Below are 26,530 nucleotides of genomic sequence, written 5' to 3'. Positions count from 1 at the left end.
ATTTCATCCACCTCAACAAACTCCATCGTTGAGTTAGTTGCATACTTGCATATAGAGTACCACATCAGGGAACCCGAAGAAGGAACAAAGGGTTCTTTGACTCTTGACGGTACAGCCGTACAGGTTCAAAAATTAGACAAAAGAAAGAATAAAGCTTAAATTAAATTTTACCCAGAGGTTAAGGTCTAATTTGCAAATACCAGAAATCTTTTTAAAAAACATTAAAACACGTTAGTTCAGTTGCTGTTCAGAATCGAACTTACGAACTCAAAGCAGAGTCTCCGCCGCATTTCATCACCATGAACATACTCCGACGAATCCCGGCGAATCTGTTCACAAGCAGATACTACTACACAAACAGAGTAAAAAAGACGACCCTTTACTCCAAAATCAGTCCTTTAGGAAACCCAAAATCAAGCGTCTACCCAGAGCTCCAGAACTGGGTCCACTCCGGTAACAAAGTCTCCGTCGCCGAGCTCATCCGCATCGTCCACGATCTCCGCAGACGCAAACGCTTCCTCCACGCCCTCGAGGTTCCCTCTCCCTCTCTAAAAGCAAGTACCTTTCTCTCTCTAACCCTTTTAATCCTCTCCCACAGGTTTCGAAATGGATGAACGAGACAGGCGTATGCATCTTCTCCCCGACGGAACACGCCGTCCACCTCGACCTCGTAGGCAGAGTCCACGGCTTCGTCTCCGCGGAAGCCTACTTCGAAAGCCTCAAGGAGCATCACAAGAACGACAAGACTCACGGCGCGCTTCTCAACTGCTACGTCAGGCAGCAGGACGTGGAGAAGTCTCTGACGCATTTCGAGAAGATGAAGGAGTTGGGTTACGCTTCTTCCTCTCTCACTTACAACAACATCATGTGCCTCTACACTAACATCGGTCAGCACGAGAAGGTTCCTCGCGTGTTGGATGAGATGAAGGAGGAGAATGTCGCTCCTGATAATTATAGTTTTAGGATTTGTATTAATGCTTTTGGTGTTATGAATGATCTTGAGGGGATTGGTGAGATCTTACGGGATATGGAGACAGTGGACTGGAACACTTACGCCGTTGCTGCGAAGTTTTATATCGACGGTGGGGACTGTGGTAAGGCCGTTGAGCTTTTGAGAATGTCTGAGGATAGATTGGAGAGTAAAGATGGTGAAGGGTATAATCATCTTATAACGCTTTATTCTAAGTTAGGTGATAAGGGAGAGGTGTTGAGGCTATGGGAGTTGGAGAAGGACGCGTGTAAGAGACGGATCAATCAGGACTATCTTACCGTGTTGCAGTCGCTTGTGAAGATTGATGCGTTGGAAGAAGCTGAGGAAGTGGTTAAAGAATGGGAATCATCGTCAGGGAACTGTTACGATTTTCGAGTTCCGAGTGTCGTGATTCGTGGTTACGCTGGGAGAGGTATGGAGGAGAGAGCAGAAGCGATGCTTGAAGATTTGGGGAGGAGAGGGAAAGGTACTACACCTGATTCTTGGGGGCTTGTGGCTGCTGCTTATGTTGAAAAAGGTGTTTTGGATAATGCTTACAAGTGTTTGAAAACGGCTTTAGATGTAGAAGTGGGGAAGAGGAAGTGGAGACCTGGGGTGAAGGTGGTGACAAGTGTTTTGAGTTGGGTTGGGGATGAAGGGAGCTTGAGGGAAGTAGAAAGCTTTGTTGCGTCTCTTAGGAACTGTATGGGGGTGAACAGGGAGATGTATCATGCTCTTGTCAAGGCTGATATAAGAGAAGGCGGAAGCAGCGTTGACACCTTGTTGCAACGTATGAAAGAGGACAAGATTGAAACCGATGAAGAAACAATGGCTATTCTCAGAGCAAGAAGTCCCTGCTGAGATTTTCTTATTCTTCTTACTATGCGTTTTGACTTTTGAAGATGAGTTTTGCTTCATCGACCTAATAGTTGATACCACAAGCACCAGAATCTTTTGATGTAAAGAACACTAGCTAGACGATAATGTTTTGTGTTGTTAAGAATCCTATGTTCTTGTTCAAGTGCCACTTACTCTTATATTGAACAACTATAACAGAACCGAGTGTTGGGACACTATTTGGATTATTGAAGTTTATATTCACTCTGTAACAATTTATGTTCCACACAAAAGGGATTATTATTATTTACACCCAAAAACGAAAAGACAAGATTGAGTTGCATGTCAACAAAAATAAACAGATTGCTGTAGCTCTTTTCATTTGTTCTTTTTAACTATTTGTAATATTAGTTTAGTTTACTAAATTTCAGATCACACTAAAAAAATTCGGATCAATATATTAAGACTTGACAAGTGCAACATTAAGGGTGAACTTAAGACCAAAAAACATTAACGTGAACCGCAATCTGCTTTTAAGCTTCTTTGTTTCACAGTATTGTCCAATATTTTTGCCAATTAATATTTTTGTAATAATATTTGTAATTGACTATTTGTTTGCTTAATTACAATTATTTCAAAACATTACTTATGTTTGGATCTTATTTCTCAAACGCAACATATATGTTTAAAAGGTTTCTATTTTTATAAGAAATAACATTCTCACAAGTATTTTTTTGTGCTAATAACATTTTAATTTTATCTGGCGAAACAACTTTGTGATAGTACATATCCGTTTTGTCTTTATATACGTATGTGGACGTAATATACAAAGCGTATTCATCTATCATGGACGTATATCGTTATTTTTATAAGGTACTAGAGTCGGCCCGCCCTACGGGCGGGATATAATTTACTTGTCATCTAAGTTATTATTTTTTGTATGGTTTTGTAGTTTGTGTTTTAGGTTTGAATTTGCAAGAGACGTATATGATGTACTACAAAAAAAAAGATCATATTATATTACGTAAATAGCATCAGAAAAACAAATCAATTTGAGATACTTATTAATAAATGATACAAAATAGTTGTTTTGTGGGTTTAAAGATTTGGTTAATTTATAAGTACAAAATAATATGTTGAAAAATATTTTATCATACATGATTGTCGGGGATGAGATATTATGGTGGCTAAGATATTATGGTACTTGAGTGTGACTAAACTGTGTTTTACAATTGTAAATTCCCATTTTTTTTATTCTCGGTAATCATTAGAATTATGTTGATTTTTGAAATATTGTGTCAGTTGTGTGTATTAAGTTTTATCATTGTTGGGTTTTTGAAAAGAAGAAACTTTTAAAATTCACGATTGTTGACTTTAAGTTTCACCTGGAGACTAAATTTATGTATATTATTATTGTTTCACGATTGGTTATAATTTAAAAAAGTTCTAACTATTTCTTAAAGTAAAACTCGAATTCTCTTGCTTAAAGTATGAACACAAATTTTTAGTTTGTTTGTTGTAAATACATTTGACGTTGATTTTCGATATTGTTGCGGTAACATGTAATCGTAGTTTTTATATTCTTATATATTTTATGTTAAATGGTAGCCTCTTAAATCTAACCCAATAAAAATGTTGTCAAGTTATTTTTTTTATATTCGTTTTTATATATAACCAACACCAAAAATCAAGCATGCAAAAATGGATTAGTGAATGATATGACCTATTTGATTCCTGGACGGAAATAGTTCTTTAGAGAGAGTTTTCTATTACTAAATATAATTTATATCTTAAATATAAAAAGAAGAGACTAAATTATTGCATTAATAATATATTATGGTATGAAAACTTAAAAGCAAGAAAAACTAATATAATAGATGCCCTAGCAATCACAATTCAAAATATTATAAAAAGAACAAAGGGACAGAGTGTGAGGTTGTGACACTTCTTCATTTTTGTTCTTTTTTTGCTAAAACACTTCTTCATTTCTTTATATAAAGCACAGATTTGCAAAGAATGAGAAATTGACGTTACCATGAAAGAACAATGCGAGGAACACCAGAACTAAATTTGATCTTGCTTCCTCAGTTCCTTGAAAGTAAATGAAAATATTTCGACTTGTTTTGATTGAGAAATTGTGGAGTGGTTTGTGTGATGTCTTAAATTGTTGACTCTCCTGTGCGTTTTGTTTTTTGTTTCTTTGAATTTCATATACTCGTTTTTGATGTATCGATTAGTCTTTTCGATTGAATTTTGATTGAACTTGAATACCGAATAAAGTTGTAAGATGATATTTTAAAAAAATAAATAACATATATGTCTAACCGGAGTTATATAGATGACGATAGTTTGAGATTTTGTGATTTTTTAGACGTATTGTGTTGATTTTTTAGATGACGATAGTCGTTTGAGATTTACAAAGGTTGAAAATTTCGTACTTCTACAATTTTTATAAAATTTAATAACTTATTAGTACAAAAGTTGTGATATTTGTTTAACATATTCTATTGGTGGTGGCAAATCTTTTATTACTATAGCTTAGGAAACATTCTAATGAATCTTTTTATATATTAGAGATTATTTTTTTGTTACTGTCTTTTACATATTTTATAACTTTAAGTGTTTTGAGATGTTTTTTTATTATTTATTTCTCTTTTTCAAAGAGTTGATTTTTATTCTAAAAAATAATTTTTGAAAAAAAGCAAAGAAAACTAAATAAGTGAATACACCGTTTTTATGTTCTCTTTCATTCAAACACCCTTTTACATCATTGCGATGCTCTTTCCAAAATTCTCAAATTCATTAGTTTGTGACGAAATACAACAATGCAAAAATATACATCACCCCCATTATATAAAATAGAAAGCTGAAATTAGAGAAATTGTGTAATTTATCCTAAGTATAAAGAATTTTTAAAAAGTTTTAGGTAATGTTACTTGTTTTGGATCCTGAATTGTTAGATGGATACAGACGTACACATTTTTTTCTCTTTACAAACCGAAAGAACTCTTAATAATGTATTAACCTTACGCAGACAGAGGCCAAAAAGAGTAGAAATTGGCAATATGAATTGTTAACAAAACCACAAATACTATTAGAAAGGGTTCAAACCAGTTCATGATTAGACACACGTTACAAATGAAAAATCAGACGCAAACCAGACCAAACCAAATAACCAATTTTTTTTTAGCAAACCACTCGACAAAACTTGATATTTCGTATCAAACGGACAACGATTCTACAACTTCAGAAATAGAAAGACCCAACTCTTCACAAATAAGCCACTTTCTATACTGCAGAAGAATTTTACTCACTGTTGCTTACTCTCCAATGGCCTCTCACCTTGTTGACCTTCCGCAAGTTGTATGCTTCCAGACCTTTGTTCACAAAGAAAAGAGTCTCAGGTTATATCAGCCCTTAAATAATTATAAGAAATAGAACCAAAGGTCGATATTGAGTAATTGTTAAAACCTTCCGTCCAGCTGATGACTGCAACAAAACAAAGAGAAGCCACCAATATCAGTTTCCAAGGTTTGAGTTATATGTAAAACCATTTTAACCACTTAGTACCTTTTTATGATCTTCTTTCCCTGCTCATCATCTTCATTGTCGTCCTCATCCTCCTACTTAACTTCCTCCCTTCACATCCTCATCATCATCTTCAGTAATCTCATAATCATCGTAAACCTTGACACAGCATGCAAGAACTTCGCCAGTAAACTTTGACACAACACGCAAGATGATTTTCTCTTTAATGGTTTGATCTACAGATTAAACAGCTGACATGTTTAGATCCTAGAATTGAGCTAAAAAGCAAAGAGAACTGAATATGAGATCAGAAGTCAGACCTGTTGTCATAGTCGTGCTCCATTTGGGCTTGGAGTTCTTCAGCCTGTGCAATAAAAAAAATTATTAACACTTAACGCATTCTGATTCTGAAGTACTAAATCAAGTATCAAGTTTTCTATTGGGGATGGCCATACCTATCCATCATCAGGATCATTGGTGTTCTCAGGAACTTGAAGTGGATCGAAGAATTTACAGAAACTCTTACAGATAATATTTGGAAGTCCACCAAAATCCATGATCCCAAATGAAATAGAAGTTTCTTTTCATCTAGGTGGAAGATGATGCCTGAATCTCTCTGAGAACCTCGCTTCCCGACAGTGAAACTCGCTTCTAATATATAAACCTAATCAAAAATATAACAAAACATAAAGAAGTTAGCCGGATTCTTGTATAAACAAAGAACTTTAAACTTCTGGAGAAACTAAAATTAAACACGAACAAACATGTAGAACTTCGCAGGAATCTCGCAAATTCCACAACCAGTAAGAGGTTCTGATCAAAAAGAGGTTCTCTCTAATAAAAAAAAAAATCAAATGTAACAAAACACAAAAAGCTCACCGGAATTAAAGACGATTAATATAGCCGATGAACGGCTCAAGAGGTTGATTTGAGTGGGGTAGGAATTAAAGACGATTAAAGACGATTAAAAGCATAACCGTTACAGATTCTGGACGATCGCTGCGCCGATAGAAGACGAACGAAGATCAGGAAGGGAGCACCTGATTAGGGGTTTCCGTAGAAGATCTGTGCAGATGGGCCTCGTGAAGAAGAATCCTCTGGTTAGCGCGTGAAGCCCGTTCAGACAGAAACTTTAGTGAAACGGTGCGGATCCGACGTGGCAGCGCGAGGGAGCTTCTATTTCCGACGTGGCATCCGAGCTGGCAGCCTCAGGAGAGATACAATGCTTTTTTTATATATAAAGATATCAGTATTAATTGCTAATCAAATGGATTATCTATAAACTAAATGGCCACTTGCTTATATCTCGAGATAAAGAAAAAAGAAAACCCAAAGTTTGATAAGATGAATGATTCGACGGGATAATTCATTGTACTTATATTTCTATATCCAGATCTTTTCGTGTTCGTTTTAGATTTAAGCCGTGGTTTCCTCGATATGTAGTCTATTAAATTCATCACCGAAGACAAGTAACATTGAAGTCAGAAATCTGACATCAGCCATTTTTGTCACCAATTCTTCTTCTTATCCTTTTAAATTGTAAAAATAAAAAATATGAATAAACAGTTGAACAAGAATACAATTGATACGTGTGTGTGTTTAAACAATGTGCAAGTGAGTTCGTTTTTAGTTACGTTGATCAATGTGTTTGAGGTGGACATAAACTCCCATGTTTTTTTTTGAACATATAACCTCCCATGTTGATGACCCCAAGGGAGTCTACTTCGTTTTACATAAGCGCTACCTTTAATCATTTGATTTAATATATATCCTTCTAGTCTCTAAGTTGTTCAAGCTAACCACATTCATGTTCGTATACATTTAGGGTGAATAAACCATATAATCTGATACACCAACAAAATATTCGTCTAATAACATATATATCGAATGGTGATGGATTTATTATTAGCTAAGTTCATTATTAGTTAAGTTCTGCTTGATCGCTATATATTAAATGGCATAAATTCTCAGTTGTTCTTGTACGTTCTTGAGATTGATATGGTTTCGAGTTTCGACGTACGTTTCTTCGGATTCTATATATGTACGTGACCTAATCCATTAACGGATCCACCGAACCTAGACAGCAATTACTGAAGTCGACGTCAGCCAAATTTCACATTTATTGCTTCTTATACTTATCTCTAAAACGTACAAGAAAAAAATATTACTTCAGAAACTACATGAAAAACAATATTTACGTATGTTTAAACATCGAACAAGTGTTTTTTTCTTAGTTATGTTGATTAGAATGTACGAGATTGACAATAAGCTCAAATTCTATATAGTGCTAGTATTGATAATCACAACGACTTTGCCAAAGAAATGTGTGGGAGAAATTGAAAGTTTATGCTCAGCTTTTCTTTGGTCTGGTTCTGAATTGAGTACAAGAAAATCTAAAGTTGCTTGAAAGAAGTTAGTAAAAAGAAATCAGAAGGTGGACTAGGGATAAGGCCCCTGAAGGAAGTGAATGAAGTCGCCTGTTTAAAATTGATATGGAGGATTCTATCTGGACAAAAATCATTGTGGGTGAAATGGATTCAAATCTATCTGATTCGCAAAGGATCTCTTTGGACCACTAGAGATAATACAACAGCTGGATCATGGATGTGGAAGAAAATACTCAAGACAAGAGCTGTTGCTAAAGGCTTTCATCGAGTTGATATCAAGAATGGAGAAGATACATCTTCCTGGAATGATCACTGGTGTGAAATGGGGAGATTGATTGAAGTGCTGGGCATAGGAGGCAGAATAGACCTGGGTATTTCTGCGAACGCAACAGTTGCTGAGGCTATTGCAAATCATAGACGAAGATATCATCGTTCTAATATCCTTAATGAAGTGGAAGAAGTAATGGAAAAGGTGAAAACTGAAAATTCTCAGATGGAGGATATTCCTTTATGGAGAAGTAAAGAAGGGATATATAGAAGGAGCTTCTCTTCAAAGAACACTTGGCTTGAGATCAGGAATAATTATGCCACTCAAGAATGGAGTAAAGAAGTGTGGTTTAAGCATGCTACTCCTAAATATGCTTTTCATGTGTGGACAGTAATGAGAGATAGACTTTCCACATGTGATCGGATGCTTAAGTGGAACCAGAACATAAACCCTACATGTGTTCTGTGTCAGCGATGTGTGGAGACTCGCAACCACTTATTCTTCTCGTGCTCATACTCGAGCAAGATCTGGCAGAAACTGGTCAAGGGATTATTACATTTGAGATATACTGAAGAATGGGAAGCTGTAGTACAGGCCTTTTGCTGGATAGTAGAGAGGAGAGAGTAAGGTTGTTTCTGCTGAGATATGCTTTTCAAGCTGCTACCCATACTATATGGTGGGAGAGAAATAGGAGAAGACATAGAGAGGAGCAGTACCCTTATAGTCTATTGCTAAAAACAATTGATAAGACGGTGAGGAACCGGCTATCAACCATACGGCGACAAGGTGATCACAAAATGGAGGAGGGACTTCAAATGTGGTTTAGTACAAGATGATTTGTAAATAGAAGTTTCATTCTTTACTCTTCAACTTTATTATTACAGCATATGTAAAACAGTTTTTTTGAATGAAATTTAATATTTATTCAAAAAAAAGAAAGATAATCACAACGACCTCGTTCTCGTGTGATATACGCTCTCTCGTATATCATTTGATTTTATAGTAATACAATCTTATCTCCTAGTGGCTAGGAGTGAAGACTTTCTTTCACTACAAGAAAACAGCGGTATTCTGACGGACGTTCCGACGGAAAATGAATTCCTCGGAATATACCGAGGCATTTCCGAGGCAATTCCGAGGAAACACAAAATTTTGCTTCCTCGGAATTCCGTCGGAATATTCCGACGGAATACCGAGGAAACTAGTATTCCTCGGAAAAAACCGATGAATTCCGAGGAAATATTATAGACGTTAGAGAGCCGTTGGAGAGCCGTTGGGGGGATTTTAAAAATTCCGAGGAAATTCCGACGAACTAGCCGTTTGCATCGGAATTCCGTCGGAATTTCCTCGGACCGTCGGCAGGATTTCAACTATAAATACAAGCACCCCTCTTCCTCTTCATTCACACCATATCTTCATCCTCCCTCTCACTTTCTTTACACACGAATTTGATTCATAAAAAACATGTCTTCTTCAAATTATTTTCGTTCTTGGATCGATCGACCTCATTTGGATCCGAACACGAGATTGCTTACGGAAGAATACCAACAAGGTATAACCGAATTCATGGGGTTAGTTCACCGACAACCGGAAGTAAAAACAGGTATGTTAAGATGTCCTTGCTCTAATTGTAAAAATAAAAAAGTTATTAAAGAATGGGATGTTTGGACTCATTTATATTTGAGTGGGTTTACACGAAGTTACAAAATTTGGTATCATCATGGAGAAACTGATTATGAACTTGGTAGTACTAGCGAACCTCAGCCAGCGGTTAGATTAGAAGATCCAATTAGAACGGATGTAGATTACGGTGTAGGTACTGAGCAGATGGTAAATGATCATTTTAGAGGGGAAGATTTACCCAATGCCGAAGCTAAGAGATTTTATGATATGTTGGATGCTGGAAAGCAACCATTGTACGAAGGTTGCAGAGATGGTCATTCAGCTTTATCATCTGCTACAAGATTGATGGGCATTAAGACGGATTATAATTTGGCTGAAGACTGTGTGGATGCGATTGCTGATTATGTAAAAGGTATTCTACCCGAAGATAATGTAGCTCCTGGCTCATACTACGAGGTTCAGAAACTCGTAGCTGGTCTTGGTTTATCGTATCAGGTAATAGATGTATGCAGAGACAACTGCATGATTTATTGGAGGGCGGATGAACAGCGGGTTTCATGCAAATTTTGTGGGAAGCCTCGTTATAAAGATACGAGTGGAAGAGTTCCAGTACCATATAAAAGGATGTGGTATTTGCCTTTGACGGAAAGGTTGCAGAGGCTGTATCTGTCTGAACGCACAGCGCAACCAATGAGATGGCATGCGGAGCACTCAACAGATGGTGAGATCAGACATCCTTCAGATGCAAAAGCGTGGAAGCATTTCCAATCAAAGTATCCCGACTTTGCGTATGAGAGAAGAAATGTCTACCTTGGATTATGTACTGATGGTTTCAGCCCGTTTGGCAAGAGTGGAAGACAGTATTCTCTATGGCCAGTCATTCTTACACCATACAACCTACCCCCAAACTTGTGCTTGCGACGAGAGTTTTTGTTTCTCTCGATTCTCGTTCCCGGACCAGAGCATCCTAAGAGATCACTTGATGTGTTTCTTCAGCCACTAATATATGAGTTGCAACAACTATGGACTCAAGGTGCTGAAACATACGATGTTTCGTATAAAGAAAACTTTCAAATGCGGGCAGTACTAATGTGGACAATAAGTGATTTTCCAGCATATGGTATGTTATCTGGATGGACAACGCATGGAAGGCTATCATGTCCATATTGTCAAGATAACACTGATGCTTTCCAACTAAAACACGGAAGGAAAACGTGTTGGTTTGACTGTCACAGGAGATTTCTACCACCAGATCATCCATATCGTAGAAGTAGGAATTTGTTTACGAAGAACAAGAGGGTGTTTGACAGTCCACCTCCGGAAATTCGTGGGAAAGATTTGAAGACACAACTTAGAGATTTTGGTGCAGAAAGGACGCCAGACGTCGGTGGACATGAGCATTTTCCGGTAGATGGTGTTGGAAACCTACATAACTGGCACAAAAAAGTATTTTTTGGGATCTGCCATACTGGGAGGATCATCTACTAAGGCATAATTTAGATGTCATGCATATCGAGAAGAACTTTTTTGACAATCTCATGAACACGATCCTTAATGTTCAAGGTAAAACAAAGGATAATTTGAAGTCAAGACTGGATTTAGTCGATATATGTGCTCGTTCAGAACTTCATGTTGATGAGAGTGGTAGGGCTCCTTTTCCCATATACCGACTTGATGCAGCGGGAAAGGATGCGTTCTTTGATTGGATTTCAAACGATGTGGAATTTCCAGACGGTTACGCATCTAATTTGCGTAACTGTATCGACAGAAAGGAAGGAAAGTTTACTGGCTTGAAAAGCCATGATTACCATGTAATGATGCAGCGTCTCCTTCTGTTTGCCTTCAAGGAACTATTACCACGAAATGTTCATGAAGCAATTGCAGGGATAAGTGGTTTCTTCCGCGATTTATGCACAAGATCAGTGACTCTTGAAGGTATTGAAAATTTGAAGACTAACATAGCTGTGATTCAGTGCAACCTTGAGAAGATATTTCCTCCCTCATTTTTTGATGTTATGGAGCATCTTGTTATTCACCTGGTAAGAGAATTGGAACTTGGTGGTCCTGTGCAGTATAGATGGATGTATTTGTATGAGCGGTATATGTTCCATTTGAAGAAGATGGTGAAAAATTTAAGTAGGGTGGAAGGGTCTATAGTCGCACAGATGATCAATGAAGAAACTTCAAACTTTGCCGAGTACTACTTTCCAGCAGAAGTTCAGACCAAAAACAGAAGACCTGCTCGGCATGATGATAGAGGCGAACGGGCAACATATCATTGGAAGGTTCCAGACATTTTCACAGACGTTGGACGACTTAGCGGAAAACCAAAGGACCGTCGACTTACTGATCAGGAGCGCAGTCATTTGCAAACATATTTACTCACCAACTGCGAAGATGTTCTTCAATATGAAAGGATTTTCATGGCAGAAAAGCGGTTAGAATATAGATACGCCACAGAGGACGAACTAGAAGAAATGAAGCAGAGAGAATTTGGTGGATGGATGTTTACTTATGTGAGTGATGGTTTGGCCAGAGGCGAAACATTTGACGATTGGATACGCGAGATGGTCGTTGGACCAAACTTTGTTGTGAAGTCATATCCGAGATTTTGTACTCGAGGATATGCATTCACAACTCAGAAGAGGAGACGTTCGAGTACGACTTACGATGCTGGTGTTTGTTCTGCATCAGGAGATGATGTATACTACGGACACATAAATGAGATTTTAGAAATCAAGTATTTGGGCATGGTTGGATTGCGCTGTACTGTTTTCTATTGTGACTGGCACGACAACACTCCAGATCGAGGTGTGAGAACAGATGCATTTGGTGTTACATCAGTAAATTCAAGACGGAAGCTGCAATATTATGATCCTTTCATTCTTGCTTCTCAGGCCGATCAGGTTTGTTATATCAAGTACCCCCGGGTAAGGAACAGAGATGATCCATGGGTTACTGTTACAAGACTCAACCCGAGAGGCCGAGTTCAGGGAAGTTCTGAGCTGGAAGACCCACTACAACCAAGCACATCCGGCAACTTAAGTGCAGCAGAAGATTTAGGTGGAGTTGGCCTTGTAGTCGATTTAACTGACTTCGGAGAAGAAGCCGCCGTTCACGTAGATGATGAACCAGTGATTGGAGAGTTTCACCAAGATCCAGATTCAGATTCATCTGGTGATGACGACTCGGAAACAGACTAGCGTCGACCTAATGTTTGTCTAATTTATTTTTTTTCAAGGCGGAAGAAAATGAAGGTCACCCAGTTGATGATCTCGCCCTTATGAAAAGGGCGTATACCAACAAGAAGACCGGCCAGATTGATGATGGTCTTGTGAGGGACGTGGTCGACCTGGTCCAAACTCAGGTGTATGACGAAGTGTCTCAGCTTCAAACCGATGATGACGATTCGACGGCCTCGACCAACTTGTCTCGGGTTCGAATCAACGAAATCGTTGAATCGGTAAGTTTTTTTTTTTTAAAAGTTCAATTTAATTATTTCTTGATTTTTATTTTATCATCAATTTAAATTATCTAAACTTGGTTATTTATATTTCAGTCGGTTCCAAAGAAAAAGGGACGTTTGGTCGGTTTGGGTCGTCGCTCCCGGTCGGCTGCTCCTTCTTCTGCACCACATGCGTATGTTGATCCAGAAGTTCTTACGGCTCAGCTGAAGGACAAGGATGATCGGATATCTGCGTTGGAGACTCAGATGGCAGCTCAACAGGCGGGCTATGAGACCCAGAAGAGGCTGAACGAGCAGATGATGGAGATGATGAAGAGGATGTACCCGAACGAGACGTTCCCGAACATTCAAGACCCGTAGTTTTTTTTTTTTCCAAAAACTCTGAATGTTTTATTTAAATTTGAATATTATCTACTATGTTTTATTTTATGTTTTATTCAATTTTAATTTTAAATTTTAAAAATTTTAATTTTTAAAAATAAAATTAATTTTAAAAAAAAAATAAATTTTTAAAAAAAATAAATTTTTTCAAAATTCCGAGGGAATGGAGTTCCTCGGAAAATTCCGAGGAACTTTCTCCCCTCGGCAAATTCCGACGAACTTTAAGTTCCTCGGAATTTTCTGAGGGAAAGAGTTCCTCGGAATTTTCCGAGAAACTCCACTCCCTCGGAATTTTCCGAGGGAGAGGAGTTCCTCGGAATGTTCCTCGGTATTTTCCGATAAACATTCCGAGGAATATTTCGTCGAAACTTCCGAGGATTGGGCCATCGGAATTCCCTCGGTATTTTCCGAGGAACCTTCCGACGAACTTCGTGTCCTCGGAGTATCCTCGGAATTTTGTTTCCTCGGAATTCCGTCGGAAAATTCCGACGGAATTCCGAGGAATTATGAATTTCCGAGGAGTTATTTCCGAGGACTTTTTTCGTCGGTATGTCCTCGGAATAGCGTTATTCCGACGACATACCGACGATTTTTTCCCTCAGTATCCCGATGTTTTCTTGTAGTGTTTTCACGTTTATATCATTTGATTTTGTAGTCTCACACACAAAGTCATCAACGTAACTTATGCTACTTGTTTGTTAAAACGTTAGATGCTCACGCTCCAATTTTTGTTTATATATTTTGTTATGACCATTTAGATTGTTATGGATAACATTTTGTACAAATATAATCTATAAGTAATGGACAAGTTCTTCAAAACATGCGGTCTTATATAAATTCTTATCACCTCAATTTTTATAGATATGGTACCTAGAGGATATTCTAACCATTACTTATCAGCTATATCACCTATAATCGGCGATGTCACTCGGGAGTGATATTTAACTATAAAATATTCAAACAATGTGGAAACATTGTTCTATTATTAAATACTAAAAGTAAATAAAGTAGAAGCACCTTGGTTGGTTATGATAATAAAGTTGATAAGCAATGTACAAAGCAGAATAGATAATTGATAGCGCTTATAATATATTGACCAAAAGCACTTTCTCATAATCCCGTGGTTTAATAACTAATCACAGACTTATTACTTATTTAAAGAGCTGTTAGTGGAAACGCCAAGTTGAAGATGCAATCATAGTTTGAGCTGTGGAATCAAAGTCAAAAGGTGCCACTGTTGTCTATTGGTATATTTATTCCTATCATTTTTGCAGTTTCCACGTAGTAACCACCGATCACTAATGGCCAAATTGTTTTCTAAGAGAAAGTAGATCGACCAAAATCGTAGTTGGTAGTAAATATACGATATGACGCCAAATAATTTATACAGTATATACATTTGAATCTAAGTTGTACTAGTGATATAATGTTTCCATGAAAAGTTTTAGTCACCCCTTTGGAGTCAGATATAAATCCCAAAACTTGGTTAGATATGTACTATTAACTACCGAGTCATTGGTTTGTGATATTGAATTCTAAAAGTATTTCAGAAGTTAAAAACATAGGCATATATTATTTATTACTAACTTCTACGTTTTAGCCACAACCATTTAGTCTATTAATTTTTTTTTTTAAAGTGTTGTCTACTAAAGTTCTGATTTTTCTGAATGTCATTTTCGTTGCTAGACATAAAGCTGTTTTGGTTGGATGAATTTAGAAATATTCAAAGTGAATTTGGAGAACAGCTTGCAAACGAAACATCCTTCAAGTTTCCATTTGATTCCTCGAATTGGCTGCTTAATTAGCAATTTAGCATGCTTAAAAATATGTACTATTAAGTTAATAAACCTCACTTGTTAGTTTTATAAGAATTAATATATTATATTTTGTCGTTATATATAAGTTGGTGGTTAGTTATTGTCCTAATGGTCCACGTTAATTCATCTCTAGCGTGTTTCTTTTGAGTTTTTCTTTAATTTACCTGCTCAAAAACAGGCGGAAATTGAATCAAATTGTTATTACGTGTTCCAGTCTCGTGTTATGTTTGGTTTAGAAGGTTTCGTAGGATCAACTTATTCTTGATAACTTGTAGTAATTTGTTTTACCAACAATCATCGCACTAAATCGATTATTCGAAATAATCAAAGATGTTCTATATGAATTTATAATATAGATTAACTAGAATTATTTTGCGGCATGTGATTTTCAGTGTTGTAGTATTTGAAATAAGGGTATGTTACAAGATTAGTCTACTGTTCGTAAACGCCCATAAAGCTCAGTCTAAACCGCTCACGAATACGATAAAGCAAATATGATTTCTGGTTTCATTTGGTTCATCGAAGAAGAAACAAGTTCTCGCATTGATGGAGAGAAGTTTTTATTGCTAGCCATGTGATCAAAGCAAAGTGTGAGACCTTGAAAAAACCCAGACAATACGACTCCATGTTTGGTTATTGGTGGTTTACTTGTAGCCTTTGGTCGAGAAAGTTGGCTTGTAGTCATCCTGAACGTGTCTCTATTAGTGAATATTCGGACAGCTACATGAGTGAGAGAAGGGACAGTGAGAGAATATATACAGCAGCAATATATCACAGATGACTTGGCCACAACAACGACGAATTAGCCATTTATCGCCACTAGCAGCTTCAACTAATGTTTTAGCTAGCTAGCGTTGGACCTTTTAGAACCGTGTTTTCACATCATGTAAGAGATAAGAAAGCGACTCATACCAAACCAAACATCAAAACCAAACTAATCGTCCAAACTTACACTAAATCTAAGAACTTGCATACTACTAGCATCCCAAATTACATCTGCAAATTAAAACTCAATTCTTTATATATATTAATTTGACGACCAACCGTAGAAAACAGCAAAATCAAACACCAGTTTGGTATCACAATATCTAACATTTTAATTCGTAGTTTAAATATGTATGTATATTATAAATATTATTCTGACAACTAAATATTTGTTTTTGTTGTTGAAAAAGTAAATGTTCCTTTTACGATTTCAACATATCGTATACACATGCACCACGTACTTTGCGTGACGCTTCACATATATATGGTTAGTCTGTTTTAAGCTGAAAATACACGATTACCCAAATTAACCTTACATCATTATAAAAGAGAGATCTAACTCTTATGAACTAACTAATCATGAGATTAAATAGACTTATTCTAGCGAGAATAGAAGTTCAATCAGATTACATAAGCTGACATCTAAAAAAACAAAATAAGCAAATTAAATAAAATTGACCGACAAAAAGAGAAAAACTCCAAATACTTTTGGGAATTAGGAATTATAGTAACTCTTACCGAGTCCTATTAAACGAAGGTATTGAATTTTTAGTGGTAAAGAGCTTACACCTTTACATCTGTGAGTACCGCCATTTGGGTTCGAATCCCGGCCACTGGGAATTAACATTTCAGCATCGTCAGAGACAGAGGACCGACACGTGACAATACGTGACTAATCTGGATCACTTTTATGGGGCCAGGATACATCTGTATAATTCAAAAAAAAAAAAAATTTGCAACGCATATATAAAAAAACTTTCTTATTAATCGTTTAGTAAGTTTTTGGGGAAAGTAGTTTTTAATCAACGAATATGGACACTTCAACGACTGACCTGAAAACCCTAAATTCAATGTATATTCTTAACCAAGATGTATGATAGCCTTTTCAGTAACTCATTTAGTAAGACGTATCGTTTCGCTGGTGAAGAACAAAATTTGGGACATCATTAGAATATAGTTGTCTTTATAAATAAATATCAACAAACACTTAATTTGTATCAAATTTTGATTATCAATACCAAACATGTTGGTATTTGTCTATCTAAATATGAAATAAAATATCATTATATGTTTGAAAGTTAGACACACAAAAAGATCTAACACAACTAGAAGAGAGTACCAAAACGTCTCAAAGATTGGACTTAAATTAGGGATTTAAATGACCAATTAAGAAGATGATTAAAATATAAGTTTAGGAGTGAGGAAAATCGCAATCAAGACAGCTACGCACGAGCGTTGCGCGCTTGAAAGAGACACCTAGTCTTGTTTTAATGGGGAACACTTTTACTTTCACTTGTTGCCCACTTGTTATTCAATTTTCTACAAAGAAAAATTAGTTTTTGTTTTACATTTTTCATACTTATTTTGTTTCTCACGTTTTTAGTTTTTTTTTTTTTTTTAGTGTCTTCCAGCAGCCCACCAGGTGTAACTGGGCACACATTAAGCTTGGCTTACCTTTAACCAGGTGTTTTTTCTTTCTTTCTTTCTTTTTATATTTTAGGATACATGCATGTTTTCAGTCATATTTTCCTATACCAGGTCATACTAGTGGTGTTTATGTTTTTAAGTAAATAAAATAAGTATCAAGCAAAATAAAATTAGTTTTACACATATTAAATTAATATTTTGTTTATATGGCATTGCTCGTATAGCCTCATATCAGCAGTTATCTTCTCATAGAACTAGCTCAAAAAATTAATCAATTTAATGTAAGATTACTATAATTGATTTAAAATTCTGTTGAGAAAAACCACCGAACATAAATTTTTTTGGCAGCTCGTTTTAATATTTTTAAAAGAATTATTAAATTAAAATACCAAAGAAAGAAAGAGCCGTCAAAGAGTGAATCTCTTCTAAATCAACTTCATTAGCTCTATAAATAATACATCTCTTCTTCACACTTTTATCGCAACTCAAATCTCAACAAACAAAGTCTATCTTTTTCACTTCCTTTTCTCTTCTTCACTTTCCTTGATTCTTTGTATCTCCTCCTTCCTTTTGTCTCTTCTTTGATTCAAAGGTTGCTCTCTTTCATTCTCTCCAAATCAATCTTCAAGGATCAAGATAAGGAATCTTTTTGAGCATAGATGGATCAGAAAGTAAGACATACTGAAGTTTGCACTCAAGATGGAAGCGTTGATCGTCATGGTAATCCAGCAATCCGAGCCAAAACCGGCAAATGGCTCACTGCTATTCTCATTCTTGGTAAGTCTATATATACATAAACACTTATGTTCTTGTAGTTAAAAGTGTTTTAGGTCCTAAAGAGATATGGTTTTTGATCAATACAGTGAACCAAGGGCTAGCGACGCTTGCCTTCTTTGGTGTAGGAGTGAACTTGGTTCTGTTTCTGACAAGAGTGATGGGACAAGACAATGCAGAAGCTGCCAATAATGTCAGTAAATGGACAGGAACTGTTTATATCTTCTCTTTGCTTGGTGCTTTCCTCAGTGACTCTTATTGGGGACGTTACAAGACTTGTGCAATCTTTCAAGCAAGTTTCGTTGCAGTAAGTCCCTTTTCAACAACTCCTCTGTTCTCTTTTAGGGTTCGTTTCTTGCGTAATACGCTAACGTTGTTTTTATGTGTTTGTTATAGGGATTAGTCATGTTATCTTTATCTACTGGTGCGTTACTACTCGAACCAAGTGGTTGTGGTGTTGAAGAGTCTCCCTGTAAGCCACACTCCACGGTCAAGACGGTTATTTTCTACCTATCGGTGTATCTGATTGCGTTAGGGTATGGTGGTTATCAACCCAACATAGCTACCTTTGGATCTGATCAGTTTGATGCAGACGACTCTGTTGAAGGACACTCGAAAATCGCGTTCTTCAGTTACTTCTACTTGGCTCTGAACCTCGGATCGCTCCTTTCGAATACAGTCTTGGGTTACTTTGAGGATCAAGGGGCTTGGCCGCTAGGGTTTTGGGCGTCTGCAGGGTCTGCTTTTGCTGGTTTAGTACTTTTCTTGGCTGGCACGCCAAAGTACCGGCACTTTAAACCTAGAGAAAGCCCTTGGTCTAGATTCTGCCAAGTCTTGGTTGCTTCAACGAGAAAGGCCAAGATTGATGTGAACTATGATGATATGAATCTCTATGATTCAGAGACTCAACGAACCGGAGACAAGAAGATTCTTCATACCAAAGGCTTCAGGTATAGATAAATACTTTTAGAGATTATGTTATAATCTCTGAAACTATCAGGTTTTGACTCTATGTTCTTGTCTAATGCAGATTCTTGGATAGAGCTGCGATTGTCACACCTGATGATGAGGCTGAGAAGGTGGAGAGCGGATCAGCTTACGATCCTTGGAGGCTTTGCTCAGTGACTCAAGTTGAAGAAGTGAAGTGTGTGTTAAGACTCTTACCAATCTGGCTCTGCACCATTCTCTACTCAGTGGTCTTCACCCAAATGGCTTCACTGTTTGTTGTGCAAGGCGCAGCGATGAAAACAAACATCAAAGACTTCAGGATTCCAGCTTCAAGCATGTCTACTTTCGACATCCTCAGCGTCGCCTTCTTCATCTTCGCTTACAGGCGGTTTCTCGACCCTCTCTTTGCAAGACTCAACAAAACTGAGCCCAACAAAGGCCTCACTGAGCTTCAGAGGATGGGGATAGGTCTCGTGATCGCGATAACAGCGATGATATCAGCAGGGATAGTGGAGATATACAGACTGAAACACAAGGAAACGGCTTCAAACTCGAGCTCATTGAGCATTTTCTGGCAAGTGCCTCAGTACATGATGATAGGTGCATCGGAAGTGTTCATGTACGTTGGCCAGCTTGAGTTCTTTAACAGCCAAGCTCCAACGGGACTGAAGAGCTTTGCAAGCGCGCTGTGTATGGCTTCGATTTCGCTTGGGAACTATGTAAGCAGTCTTCTAGTTTCCATTGTTATGAAGATCTCTACAAGAGATGATTTGCCTGGTTGGATCCCTGGGAATCTCAACAAAGGACACTTGGACAGATTCTACTTCCTTTTAGCTGCTCTAACCGCAGCTGACTTCTTGGTTTACCTGGTTTGTGCGAAGTGGTATAAGTATATAAAGTCTGAAGCAAGTTTCTCTGAGTCCATTGCTGAAGAGGAAGTCTGAGTCAAGAGACAAAAAAAGTTTTGGGGTTTTACGCTGTGAAGCTCTGGACAGTAATGTCCAAAGCTGAGCTTGTTCTGTCTTATAAACTGGTCTTGTGGTTTCCTTTTTTAAGGCTACCCTTGTGTAATTTTTTTGTTAATGTTTCTAAATAAAGACAGTTGATGATTCCACTCAACAGTTATTGTAACTTTTCTCTCATATAATACCATAAACAATGTTTGCAAGCCAGTTAATAGCACAGTAAAAATTACATTATAACAACAACAACTTAGTGTCAAAGTGAAAACAGGAAGTGTTGTGGAACAGCAGAAACAACGAACTAACTTTACTGGTTTTCTATGGAGTAACTTAACTTACAGTCTGAGAAGAAGCCAAAGTGCATGCTTATGTCTTGTCTGCATAGTACTCGGGTGTCCCCTAGATGTTGCTTCCATTCAGAGTTTCTGATACAGATTATACACAAAAATCTTGATTTGCCATACATGTTACAACAGGAGACGATGAGAGCAGAATCTCTCAGTCCCTCTCTCCGTGTCTGGTTCATCGTGTCAAAGAATTTGTTCGTGGTAGCTTGTAGTGCTTTCGCAAGAGATAATGGAACTGATGAGGAATGTGTTTTGTCACTTGACGTGTTCTTCGTTAAGAATATCTTCCTGAAGATGGCATCCGTTGAAAGTTTGGCTTTAGACGCTTGTTTGACATCCCACCGAACGATCTAAAACATCAACACAAAACCAATTGATATGCAAATCAATTATTACGAATCTACTTGAGACATTCAAAGATATAAAGAACAAACCGTGGAGATCCTTGTCTTCTATGCAAAGGAGGCATTGATCTCATACTATACAGTGCTCTCTCAGCAGCCTAAAGGTACTAAAGAACATCAGACAAAAGGGAACAACAAGATCAAAAGGCAAGGATTCAGTTGATTTACCTGCATTCTAGCTTCGTCCCATGTCGATCCAACTCCTTCCCCTAAAACACGCCCATCTATCTCAACCTGAAACACAGTACAAACAGAATCAAGACACTGATGGCCGTGAAGAACATGTTATAATCTTCATGGGTGTGCGAACCTGAGCATGCAGTTCATCTCTGTGGACCATGTCAGAATGAAGTGGCCGCTGAGACTGAAAAGACATCTCCCAGCCCTCCGATGCACACTGAAAATTATGTATCAAAGATGAGACAACTGAGCAAGAACCAGCATCCAGATTAAGGAAAATACGTACGAGTTCCCTGAGCGCAGTAATGGAGCCAGTGTGCCTCATGGAGCCTTCTAATCTTGGATCTGTAGGTCTAGAAGGAACTGGCATCGCTGTCTCATCTCTAGCAAATGGCTGTTTATCAAGCGCGTTTGCGTTTCCCATAATTATATTGCCATTAGCGAAGGGGCTAACATCCCTGTGGCTCGAACCTGGGTCGCCATTTGCACGAGACAAATATATATCTGCAGAAAGTCTCATGCTCATTGATATAAACCCATTCTCATACTAAATGTGAAGGTTTCAGCAAAAAGACCAAGTCATGAGTCAGAACGGCTTACCAGCTAAGTTCTGGATAGAAACTTCAGAAGCCTTGCGCAGGGCTTCTCGTCTCGATTTGCCAATCCCTTCTCCTATTTTTTCACCAGATAACCAAGCCTTCAAATAAAAAACATAGATTAATTGGACAGTTGACACAATCAACAAAAGTAACTCTCATCTAAGGGAAGAGAGGATCTTAAAAGATGTGGCATATGATAGTAGCATAGGTTCCACCAAAACTACTCAGAACATGCAATATCTAAAAGTGAAAGCTTTGGTAAATGTACCTCAACAGAGAACCGCAAATCTGTAGTAGCAACCAAACCAGGTTTGTAGTCCACCTACATTGTCATGGAATATATATATAAATCAACTCGCGCATGGAATTAATGGTAATCAGAATATCATGATGATGATCACACACCTTGGATCCACATTTAACAGCAATCTGATGTAGAACTTCAGCTGGGTTCTCTGTTGCTGAGACACTTCGTCCAGGTATGAAGTCAAGATCACTGTTTCTAGAAGAAGACTGATTCCAAGATGACTCTTCCCCTAGAGAGTCCCATCCCAAATCAGCAATTTATCTTCAGAACCAGATGATACAAGAAGAAAAAAAAACATTGATTGCTTACCATAGAAAGGATGAGACCCTGGTGTATTGTTGTTTGACCGTAATTGTTCATCTCTCCGAAGCGGCTCCTTTGGTAGCCTTCGATTCTCATGAGGCAACCTGTCAGATTGAGTTGAGTTCTCAATCTTAGGAAAAAAGGATTGATGACGTGGCCTGTTCAAGCTTTCAGAATCCAACGGATATTCTTTGGAGGCTGTTCGACGAAGTGGAGCTGGGTCAATCTCCTCCTCAACAGGAAACCAACCATTTCGTGGCTGCACATGTGGAGGCGGAGGAGCTTGAACAGGAGGTCTCTGAGGAAACGGAGGTTCACTTGGAGCAGCATCTCTAGTATCTTGTCCATGTTGCAATATGAGGAGCCTCCTCCTAGTATCTGGATCTAACTCTGATTCAGGTACCTCACCTTCCTCTCTAGCAGGAGAACTCTGCAAGCTTGGTTCTGAAGGAACCAAGTGTTTCGCTATTGATGTCGGTTGTTGAAACTGAGTACTTGGAAAAGCCATAGCTGATGGTTGTGGTGGTTGTGGTACTGGAACTGGAGCGGGAACAGAAAGAGCAGAAGCCATGGGGTACTGAACCGGAGCAGCTATCCTTGGATCTATATTTGCCGCTGGAAGGACAACTGAAGATCCAGAGATTGCCTCCTGCTTAGAAGGAAAAAATGTATTTAACTCTCATCATTGAACAGAAAACATTAAACCCGAAAAAAAAAATGTAATAACCTTCATTCTTCTCTCCACTTCAGCATCAGCCATCCCGTCAAAAACAAGTGGATCTTTGTTCCCATTTACACCAGAGGAGTCGTCCTACATTGAAAAGAGAATGAGCTACTGGCAAGCAGTTTGCAGTGTAAGTAAGAATCACCACTAACCTCTGGCACCAGGTAATGGCTGACATCAGGCGGAGAAGGAATATCCTCAACATCATTCTCGTAAGATATTTGAGCAATCCTTTGTAGCAGACTATCATCAAAATCCCTGTTACCAAGTTCAAATATCACTTCACCGTCAGAATGTACTAAGGAAGCACCTTTGATTTAGCATTAGATGTCAAGGAAACAAACGTCTATTATCTAAACATTACATTTCACCTGAAAAATCCACCTCTGACACCGCAAGCAACATTTCTGGTAACACACAGTACTGGTGTTGCAGCTGCCTACAGAAAAGGAAATACGATATATGTATTCTTTGGATATATATTCTTCAGATTGTGCAATTTTCATATCGAAAATGAACCAAAGTAAAAGATTATACTTACTTCGGCTTGAGGAGAATAGTAGGGAGCAAAAGCAGGGACCACATACACTCTCGGCTGATCCTTCTCATCCCAAACTTTCAGCCGATCATCAATTACCAGAGCCATCTTCGGATGGCATGTTGCGTCGAGAAACACATTGAACAATGATTTTTTAAAACCTGTGGTGGTTAATTACAAGTTTGTAAGAAACAATACCATGATAGATAATAAGCAGGCAAAGTTAAAAACACAAGGAATGTACCAGCTTTCACACAAACAATGCGAGACAGCAAGTCATTTGCGTTTATCAAATTCCCTTCTGGATCAAGGAGCCTCCACATCTCCAAAGCGTAATCTCTCTCAGCCATTGTGCAAACATATACTTCAAAACGCTTGCGCCCTTTTGCTGTCAAATAGCTGCGAAGTTCCTCCCATGAAGGCCTCATCCTCACAAGAACACTTGTATCACGTACCTGTGTTTAAAGATAGAAATTGAGTCTCAACAACAAGGGTTGAGAGTGATCTAGATGCTCAAGAAAGAAACAAATGAATTACCAGAATATTTTTTATCCAAAAAATTTAAAATAGTCTTTTGTATCTTAAAACCAGATAATATGATATTTAATCCGAAAATTCTCAGACTTTTAACCCGAATTAACCGAAAAACTGGAACACCGAATAGGATTCGAAATTACCTCAGTTTTAGCCTATTCTTAACTTTGTTATCCGAACCTAACCGAGAACTGGATCGAACCTAAATTTTTTAACTACTCAAACGGATCCTAAAACTCTAGAACCTAAAAACTGAACTGAGAACTGAATGCTCAGAGCTACTAACAACCGTTGTACTAGTTTCAAGACTTACATACCATGGGATTAATGCGAGTCAGGATAATATTTTTCTCAGGCAGCCTTATCAGGGGCCGAACAAGAGGCTGATGATTGTCAGACAAGGCAGGAACAATTTCAGATTGCACCTTAATCACCTCCCCGTTCTCAACAACCTGATCACTCTCAACATACTGCTTCAACAGAACTTTGTCATCTTGATAACGCTTCATCTCAGCCACCATAACTGCAATACGCTGCGGGTCCATCTCGTTGCTTATCCTCCGCTGCAACGCCTCAATCTTATCGTCAAACGTCCGCGTAGTATTCGCCACAACAAGGGTTTCATCGAGATCAAAGACAATACCCAGACATCTAAGATTCAGCATGACAAGGCATGAGTCATAAATCCCAGAGGCGACAGTAAATGCCCAGAAACAAGGACGGTCGTTGTTGATGTTTTCAGAGTACATAGCAACCAAATGAAGCTCTTCCTCACCCAGTGACATTACTGCAGTCTGCAAGAACCAAAACCCACAATATAAGCAATCTCCTTCAGCTTAAAAACAAGTTAGTTCAGTCAATTATGTCTTCATTAAACCACACAAGATGCAGCATCTCTGGCATTAACTTAAGTTCACAAAACCTTGGCTTAGATGATGTTCCATAAGGTGTAATAATACCTTGTTGTCCGTCAGACAAGACGAGTGGAGGAGAGTGAGAGGCTCCTGAACAGTTGAAGAAGCTGGAGCTTCCAACTTGAAACAAAGGCCACAAGACGAAACCGTGGTAAGCACAGCAAGAGGAGGGCACCTCTCGCTAGGCTGAGAGAAACGGGTAACTCTGATTCCAATCTTGACTTGCTCCATCACTTCCCGTTGTTTCTTCTTCCTCAGTACATCATCGTCTGGTTCCCTAGGAGGAGGGTGAATCTCCATTTCCCCAAACCTCCCATCTTCGTGATACACTTGTACTCTATACATAGCTTCCCCAAATGTACAGACCAAAAAGGATGTCTCTTGTCTCAAAAACTCAAATTGGGTTTCGTTAAAAATGTTTACTTTTCGTGTTTGGTTGTCCCTTGGCTTTCAATTGGATCTGATTGACTTGTTCTTTAGCAGAAAACAAGAGAAAGGAAACGTTTTGATTGATGGGTAGTGAGAAAAAAGGATGGAAATTTTGATTTTTTAAGAATTTTTTTTTGTCCCTCAAATGTGTAAGTTCCTCAAACCCTAATTCTTCGTCTTCTCCGATGAATCTGTTGTTGATTGGGCGAAATTAGGTTTTTTTTTGTGTTCTAATTGCGAGAGGAGAAACCCTAGATCCAGAGATTGTGAATACACATTTGGCCCCTTTCGTCCTTTTGAGTTTTTAAAGGGGAACACGAAGGTCCCTTCTTCTTTCTCCAACCATTTATTTTTAATATATTTCTATTTTTATAATTAATTAATAAATAAGCCTTTAAATAGTTTTCGTGTCAAACTCGAAACCCGTCGAAATTCTGGTTCTTGGCTCATACCGTAGATAACCGGAATCGACTTACCAATTAATGGAATTGTACCAAACCGATCCGTAAATAAATGAATATCGTCGATATCGCTCAGCTTCTCTCCGTCTTCCCCTTGCCGACTGTGAGACTTCACCGAGTAAACACACTTTTCTTCATCAACAACACAGCCACATATAACTCATTTCAGCTGCTAACAACCTCTAACGACTTTAACTGCTTTGCCACATCATCGATCCTCAGTAAGAGGAGATATCTCTAACGTGTATGGAGATCTGTTTGGCGTGCAGCCAGCAAGATCATCCTATCTATGACTATGAGGTAGTGTTTTCACCTCGCTTTGCTCTGTTTAACATTCTGTATTCTACGTGGAAGGAAGAAACTGGAAGGAACCCAACATAAAATGTGATGGGTTGTTATTTTATCATGATCTTTAGG

General features: G+C 38.0%; 4 protein-coding genes and 1 long non-coding RNA gene across 5 annotated transcripts; 3 read left to right on the top strand and 2 right to left on the bottom strand.

Moving 5' to 3' along the window:
* Positions 1-186: 186 nt before the first annotated feature.
* LOC106397648 (pentatricopeptide repeat-containing protein At4g21705, mitochondrial-like) lies at positions 187-2,043 on the top strand. The gene is made up of 2 exons (XM_013838270.3): positions 187-533; positions 599-2,043. The coding sequence occupies exons 1-2, from the start codon at positions 300-302 to the stop codon at positions 1,829-1,831; spliced, it is 1,467 nt and encodes a 488-aa protein (XP_013693724.2). The 5' UTR covers positions 187-299; the 3' UTR covers positions 1,832-2,043.
* Positions 2,044-4,877: 2,834 nt separating this feature from the next.
* On the bottom strand, positions 4,878-6,196 carry LOC125591913. The gene is made up of 5 exons (XR_007327896.1): positions 5,791-6,196; positions 5,656-5,699; positions 5,378-5,571; positions 5,279-5,296; positions 4,878-5,184 (listed from the first exon to the last, which is right to left on the bottom strand). It is a non-coding gene; the product is annotated as an uncharacterized LOC125591913 (long non-coding RNA).
* A 1,743-nt stretch (positions 6,197-7,939) lies between these two features.
* Positions 7,940-8,617, top strand: LOC106423220. The gene has a single exon (XM_048777058.1). It carries the CDS (start codon positions 7,940-7,942, stop codon positions 8,615-8,617), a length of 678 nt encoding a protein of 225 aa, XP_048633015.1.
* A 9,537-nt stretch (positions 8,618-18,154) lies between these two features.
* LOC106376952 (protein NRT1/ PTR FAMILY 7.2) lies at positions 18,155-20,542 on the top strand. The gene is made up of 4 exons (XM_013817096.3): positions 18,155-18,466; positions 18,553-18,770; positions 18,860-19,413; positions 19,494-20,542. The coding sequence occupies exons 1-4, from the start codon at positions 18,349-18,351 to the stop codon at positions 20,353-20,355; spliced, it is 1,752 nt and encodes a 583-aa protein (XP_013672550.1). The 5' UTR covers positions 18,155-18,348; the 3' UTR covers positions 20,356-20,542.
* LOC106376951 (RNA polymerase II C-terminal domain phosphatase-like 1) lies at positions 20,534-25,972 on the bottom strand. The gene is made up of 16 exons (XM_013817095.3): positions 25,269-25,972; positions 24,627-25,103; positions 24,020-24,230; positions 23,779-23,936; positions 23,609-23,676; positions 23,390-23,495; positions 23,241-23,324; positions 22,520-23,162; positions 22,309-22,439; positions 22,172-22,225; positions 21,905-22,001; positions 21,591-21,808; positions 21,435-21,521; positions 21,293-21,358; positions 21,155-21,222; positions 20,534-21,070 (listed from the first exon to the last, which is right to left on the bottom strand). The coding sequence occupies exons 1-16, from the start codon at positions 25,566-25,568 to the stop codon at positions 20,995-20,997; spliced, it is 2,844 nt and encodes a 947-aa protein (XP_013672549.2). The 5' UTR covers positions 25,569-25,972; the 3' UTR covers positions 20,534-20,994.
* Between the last annotated feature and the right edge of the window lie 558 nt (positions 25,973-26,530).

The sequence above is a fragment of the Brassica napus genome, chromosome A3, assembly GCF_020379485.1.
Source record: "Brassica napus cultivar Da-Ae chromosome A3, Da-Ae, whole genome shotgun sequence".
NCBI lineage: Eukaryota > Viridiplantae > Streptophyta > Magnoliopsida > Brassicales > Brassicaceae > Brassica > Brassica napus.
Note: the sequence above shows the minus strand (reverse complement) of the source record. Positions and strands in the feature narration are given on the sequence as shown.

What these genes read in the sequence shown, in the direction of transcription:
- LOC106397648 (XM_013838270.3), top strand. Translation starts at nt 300, where the DNA reads ATGAACATACTCCGACGAATCCCGGCGAATCTGTTCACAAGCAGATAC. An exon ending in GCTTCCTCCACGCCCTCGAG is followed by an intron (nt 534 to 598) that starts GTTCCCTCTCCC and finishes CCTCTCCCACAG; the next exon opens with GTTTCGAAATGGATGAACGA.
- LOC106423220 (XM_048777058.1), top strand. Translation starts at nt 7,940, where the DNA reads ATGTGGAAGAAAATACTCAAGACAAGAGCTGTTGCTAAAGGCTTTCAT.
- LOC106376952 (XM_013817096.3), top strand. Translation starts at nt 18,349, where the DNA reads ATGGATCAGAAAGTAAGACATACTGAAGTTTGCACTCAAGATGGAAGC. An exon ending in CACTGCTATTCTCATTCTTG is followed by an intron (nt 18,467 to 18,552) that starts GTAAGTCTATAT and finishes TGATCAATACAG; the next exon opens with TGAACCAAGGGCTAGCGACG. An exon ending in CTTCATACCAAAGGCTTCAG is followed by an intron (nt 19,414 to 19,493) that starts GTATAGATAAAT and finishes TGTCTAATGCAG; the next exon opens with ATTCTTGGATAGAGCTGCGA.
- LOC106376951 (XM_013817095.3), bottom strand. Translation starts at nt 25,568, where the DNA reads ATGTATAGAGTACAAGTGTATCACGAAGATGGGAGGTTTGGGGAAATG. An exon ending in ACTATTCTCCTCAAGCCGAA is followed by an intron (nt 23,677 to 23,778) that starts GTAAGTATAATC and finishes CCTTTTCTGTAG; the next exon opens with GCAGCTGCAACACCAGTACT. An exon ending in TTACTGCGCTCAGGGAACTC is followed by an intron (nt 21,522 to 21,590) that starts GTACGTATTTTC and finishes CATAATTTTCAG; the next exon opens with TGTGCATCGGAGGGCTGGGA.